The 5,368-nt window shown below is 43.5% G+C and overlaps 1 protein-coding gene across 1 annotated transcript in view; it reads right to left on the reverse strand.

The window, feature by feature from the left end:
• Window positions 1-1,038: 1,038 nt before the first annotated feature.
• LOC102042602 (ubiquitin-associated protein 1-like) overlaps window positions 1,039-5,368 on the reverse strand; it is a 30,133-nt gene continuing 25,803 nt past the window's right edge. The window contains exon 7 of the mRNA XM_005431294.2: window positions 1,039-3,077. Within this exon, the coding sequence (XP_005431351.1) occupies window positions 2,937-3,077 (141 nt within the window). The 3' untranslated portion in view covers window positions 1,039-2,936. The remainder of the gene's footprint in view (window positions 3,078-5,368) is intronic.

Genomic DNA, 5,368 nt, shown 5'->3' on the forward strand with positions numbered 1-5,368 from the left:
TGAAGCTTGAAGCTGATATTGGCCTGTGGAGAAGGAGGGGGAAGGGGGGGTTGCAGTGGAGAAGGAGCCTGGCCGCTTGTAGAAGTTTTTAACCCCTGTTTGGACAATGAAAATCTCGCAGAGCATTGACCTTTTCTGGAGCAGGAAATGGGCAAGTGTGGTGTGATGCCGGGTTGTGAGAGAACCCCTAGATGGCAGGAGACGTCCTGAAGGTGAGACTGTGCCCTTTTTGGGAAGGAGACAAAGCACCCTTAAAAAGGACAACCCTCGAAGAAGCTCTGGTCCATGTTCATGTGGTGAGAGCACTGGACATGAAAAGGAAGAGGTCACCATGGCCCAAGAAGGACTTCTCCTCTTGATGGACTGAGGATTTATTGATTGTTTGAAGGTTTTGGTGATGAACTGGAAGCTGAGAATTTGGGAGATGTATTGGGAGAATCTGGTAGGGGGAGGAGGGAATGCTTTTGTGAAGTTTTCATTTTCCAGGTGTGTGTGAGTGTGTGTGTGTCCTTTTTTTTGTAGTTTAGTCAATAAACCTTTTTTCCCTCTATTCCTAAGCTAGAAACCTGCTTTGCTTATTTCCTGGTCACATTTCACAGCAAACACCAGGGAAAGTATATTTTCATGGGGCACTGGCATTGTGGCAGTGTCAAACCATGACAACAGGTTATCACCATTCCAAATTGACTTAGCTTTGGACAGCAATGGGCACATCTTGGAACCAGCTGTCATTGGCTCTATGGGACATGAGGTAAGATTCTGGCATCTTCTCACAGAACCCATGCTTGTAGCCCCTCTTCTACCAAAATCTGGTCATGCAAACCTAATACAGATGTAAATCCAAAAACCTCACTGACAAAGGAAGAGCTGTGTCACCAGGGAAGACACAGAGGGGTACATCTTTTTGGAAGGAGACCACCAGCTTTACAGGTATCAGTTTCCATCTTCACCTCTCTGCTCTCACCTCTACAACAGTCTCCATAAGCAGAGTGGTTACTGTAGTGGGGAGATCAGAAAAACAACACACATTAACACAACTGAAGAGATTATTTTATTCAGAAGTTTGGTCTAAATAGTTGTTTCTTTGCTGGCAACACTTCTTGTCCTTTCAAGATTGTCTAGTACCAGACAGATTTGTTTGGATATTAATTGTGAGAAAATTGAAACAAGCAACACAACCGAATGCTCTCAGCAGTGACAGTAAAGAAGTTCAAGTTTTGTTTTCCAGCTTTTCTGATTAATCAGGAACCCCATTTCTTCATTTCAAACTGTCACATTTCTCACCTGGGAAAGAAAGCTGGACAACTGCTTTACTTGCACCCACAGAGGCAGCAGCTGCTGATCCACCAGCCGATGAATGTCCTTCTTAGATAAGTTTTAATTTCAGTCCTACTAATAGAAGCTGGTGAAGCTCAATACTATGGGATACGTGCAAGGCAATCTGTCCTAGTCCTATTCATCATTCATCTCCATACTTCCTAGATACTTACCAGGTACATATTTTCTCAGCATCATTTTGTTTTAAAGAAAGGTAATTAATGTAGTTGAGAACCTCACAGACAACTCCAGGAGTTAACACTGGACCCAAATTACATGTTTTGGTCATATAAAGTTAACAACATAATAGAGACAAATGTCATCTCCTTCAGGGTCCTGATGAGCTAAAACCTCCTACTGAAAAACTTAAACTGAGGAAATGAGGCAAGTCATTTTTCCCTGCCTAAGTTCTCAATGCTCCCAGCTCCATGCCGTAACACTAGTTTGGATCCCTAGGTGTGGTTTTTGCACCACTGCAGCCGTCAGCCTGGAGACCTCTGGTTGTTCTGCCCAACACACAGTGTGCATGTGTGCCTACAGGAGCAGGCAGGATCCAGCAAGTTGTTCATTTGTTGAAGCCAAAGAGCATGAGAGATGGGAACCATGACACTGGGAGTTATATTGAGGATTTTGTTAGTTTTCCTTCAGCAGAATCAAAATATTTAGTGAATTACTTTAAAGATTCCTCAAGACTGTTGATATTTTAAGTATTTAGAACTTTAACTATCAAAACCAACCAAAAACCTTATTTCTAGTACTAGATGCTATTATGCAATTCTATAGAAGTGTGAGAAATGGAACTAATGCAGTGAGTAAAGAAAGTGCTTGAAAGGAACCTCCTGCATCACACTGAGTATTATTTAAAACAAAAAGAACTGATTTCTTAGCAGAGCATTGCCTTAAATATCCTACAAACATGGGGGCTTAGGAATACTAAGCTCCAGCTCTCTGCCTTCAGGTTCAAAAACCAACATAAGTTGCAGGTCCAGACAGAATTCACAACTTACCCATTTCAAGGGAATTTACAGATCACTCAGCATTGAACGCTCATGTCTGGCAGAAGCGTTGGATGCATGGGTAAAAAAACCCAAGAGGAATAGTCTCTCTCTTTATGCATAGCAACAGTTTCTGAAACAGTGTTTTACTAAGTTGCCGACTAATTTTCCCCCCAAAAAATAAAACTCCATTGCACTAAAGGTCAAATGTAACCAGTTAATCTGGACTATGACACAATCAAGTAATTCAGTACAAGCAGACACCATGAAAGCAGCTTCAAAGAACCAAAGAATCCTCATTTCAGAACCAACAATGTTCTGTTCAACTCCTGTGCAAAGGTGAGTGGCAGAAACCACCCCATCTCTACCTATGTACAATTCCAGTAGAGACTGGACAGTCTAAACTCTCCATGGCCAAGCTGGAAAAAAGGAAACTTAGGAAAGGACGCTTTAAAATTTTAATTTAAGAAAGTTGGCTTTCAGTGGAAAGAGAAATGCTGGAGTGATGCACATGGGCGGGCTTGCTCAGACATTCGCCCTTATATGCAAAAAGCCAAACTCCTTGCTGAGATTAGGTCACCCTGGTCTTGCTCTGCTGCATGATGAGAATCCCGGACTATGTTTTCAGCTGGCTCCTGCACGGGCCATCAAATCTTCCAAAGCCTTCTGTTGGTCATTGTTATGTAGTAATAAGACCTCATTAATGTCTTTTAGTTCAAAGCCCATTTCTTTAAATCGACTCATTAGTTGGAGAAGCTCTGTCATCTGAAAGACACAGACAGTCCATTATTTGCAAGAGAAAAGAGGATCAGTGCTCAGTGGAAGCTTAGCACACAGCCAGTCTTCAGTGACTGGGCACCCCATAGGGTAGATTTCTACACCCCAAGTACAGCCCATTCCAAAGGTTGGAAAAAGTCTGCTCACACCACAGTTGGCAGAGCTCTGGGTGCAGTAGCCCAAGGAGCTTCACCTTCAGTTCCCTGGGTTTGCAGGCCTGCATTTCCAAACGCCTCTTCATCAAAGGGCACCAAAGTTTGGTCTGCGGGGGTGTCTCTCCCAGTAGGAAATTTATCAGCCTGGCTTAACAGACTCGGATTAATGTCACCATGCTCCCCCACATCTACTAACTACTGTTGCATCTGAATTTTTTTAAAGTTACGTTGACTTTGAGAACAGCACAGTAGCCCTTGATATCAAATGGCTCTTCAGATCTTGGACAAACTTGTGGGATTAACACAAATCCTATTGGACACACTGTTTACAATACTACCAACATAAACCACAAATCCTCCCTGAATTAAAAAAAAAAATAAAGTAACAAGAAGTGAATGACTGATCAGACTTTTATAAATCCTCTGTGATTTACAGGACCTCTGTTCCACTTTGGGGGAAGGGATGCCAAATGATGACAAAATCAAACCAAAATCAAATTGGTTGAGATGGACGATCAGGAGATTAGCCATTTCGAGTTTTGGGGTTAAGCCAGTAGCAAATTCATTTACTGAACTACATCACTGTTCCCGTCTTCACACTGTTGTTCCTTTGTTTGCAAGCACATCACAAAGTCCAAGAAAGGCAAGAAGGCATATATATGACATCAGTAGCAGCTGACATCATCTACCTGGACTTGTGCAAAGCATTTGACACTGTCCCACATGACATCCTTGTCTCTAAACTGGAGAGACATGGATTTAAAGGGTGCACCACACGGTGCATAAGGAATTGGCTGGACGGTCGCACTCAAAGAGTTGCAGTCAAGAGCTCAATGTCCAAGTGGAGACCAGTGATGAGTGGTGTTCTTCAGGGGTTGGTATTGGGACTGGTGATGTTTAACATCTTTGTTGGTGGCATGGACAGGGATTGAGCGCACCCTCAGTAGATGAGACCAAGCTGTGTGGTGCAGTTGACACACTAGAGGGAAGGGATGCCATCCAGAGTGACCTTGACAGGTGGGCCTGTACAAACTTTATGAAGTTCAACAAGTCCAAGTGCAAGGTCCTGAACCTGGGTCAGGGCAAACACTGGGATCAATCCAGGCTGGGGGATAAATATATTGAGAGCCGCTCTGCTGAGAAGGACTTGGGGGTGCTAGTATATGAGAGGCTGGACATAATCCAGCTGTGCGCACTTGCACCCCAGAAAGCCAAGTGTATCCTGGGTTGCATCAAAAGCAGTGTGAGCAGCAGGTCAAGGGAGGTGATTCTCCCGCTCTGCTCTGGTGAGACTCCATCCGGAGTACTGCATTCAGATCTAGGGTCCCAAGCACAAGAAAGATGTGGACCTGTTGGAACGAGTCCAGAGGAGGCCATGAAAATAATCAGAGGGGTGGAGCATCTCTCCTATGAAGACAGGCTGAGAGAGTTGAGATTGCTCAGCATTGAAAAGACAAGGCTCTGGGAAGACTTTGTAGCAGCCTTCAAATACCTAAAGAGGCTACAAGAGAGCTGGAAAATTATTATTTACAAGGGCATGTAGTGATAGGACAAGGGGGGATGGCTTTCAGCTGAAAGAGGGTAGGTTTGTGTTAGATATTAGGAAGAAATGTTTTACTGTGAAGGTGGTCAGACACTGGAACAGGTTGCCAAGAAAAGTTAGGGCTTTGAGCACCTTTCAGATGTCCCTGCCTATGGGGGAAGGAGGAGTGGTTTGAACTAGATGATCTTTATGGTCCCTTCCAACTCAAACCATTCTATGTCTGGGGGGTTGGGTTGCACATCTAAAGATTTCATAAAATAACTGGGCACACAACAGACAGCCAAACTTTAAAAGATCCTGCTGTCTTCTGAGCTGGCTACTTGCTCCTGTCTCTGTACTTTTGGTGTTTGTAAAACAGCCAAACAATTAAAAAATTTCACAGCCAGGGGAGGCTGGCAGGTTTTAAAAGATAATTTGCTGCTTCTGAAATTGACTGTTTCTGTACCAAGAACCTCGCCCACAAGAGAACTCTGGGTTCAAAACATTGCAACCAGAATAAGCAGGGTCTTGAAAAAATCCTGTCTCCATAAAAATGCACACAAGTGAGAATGATAAAGGAACATGGTATAATTCTAATGCTT

This window comes from Geospiza fortis, unplaced genomic scaffold, assembly GCF_000277835.1.
Source record: "Geospiza fortis unplaced genomic scaffold, GeoFor_1.0 scaffold889, whole genome shotgun sequence".
Classification (NCBI taxonomy): domain Eukaryota; kingdom Metazoa; phylum Chordata; class Aves; order Passeriformes; family Thraupidae; genus Geospiza; species Geospiza fortis.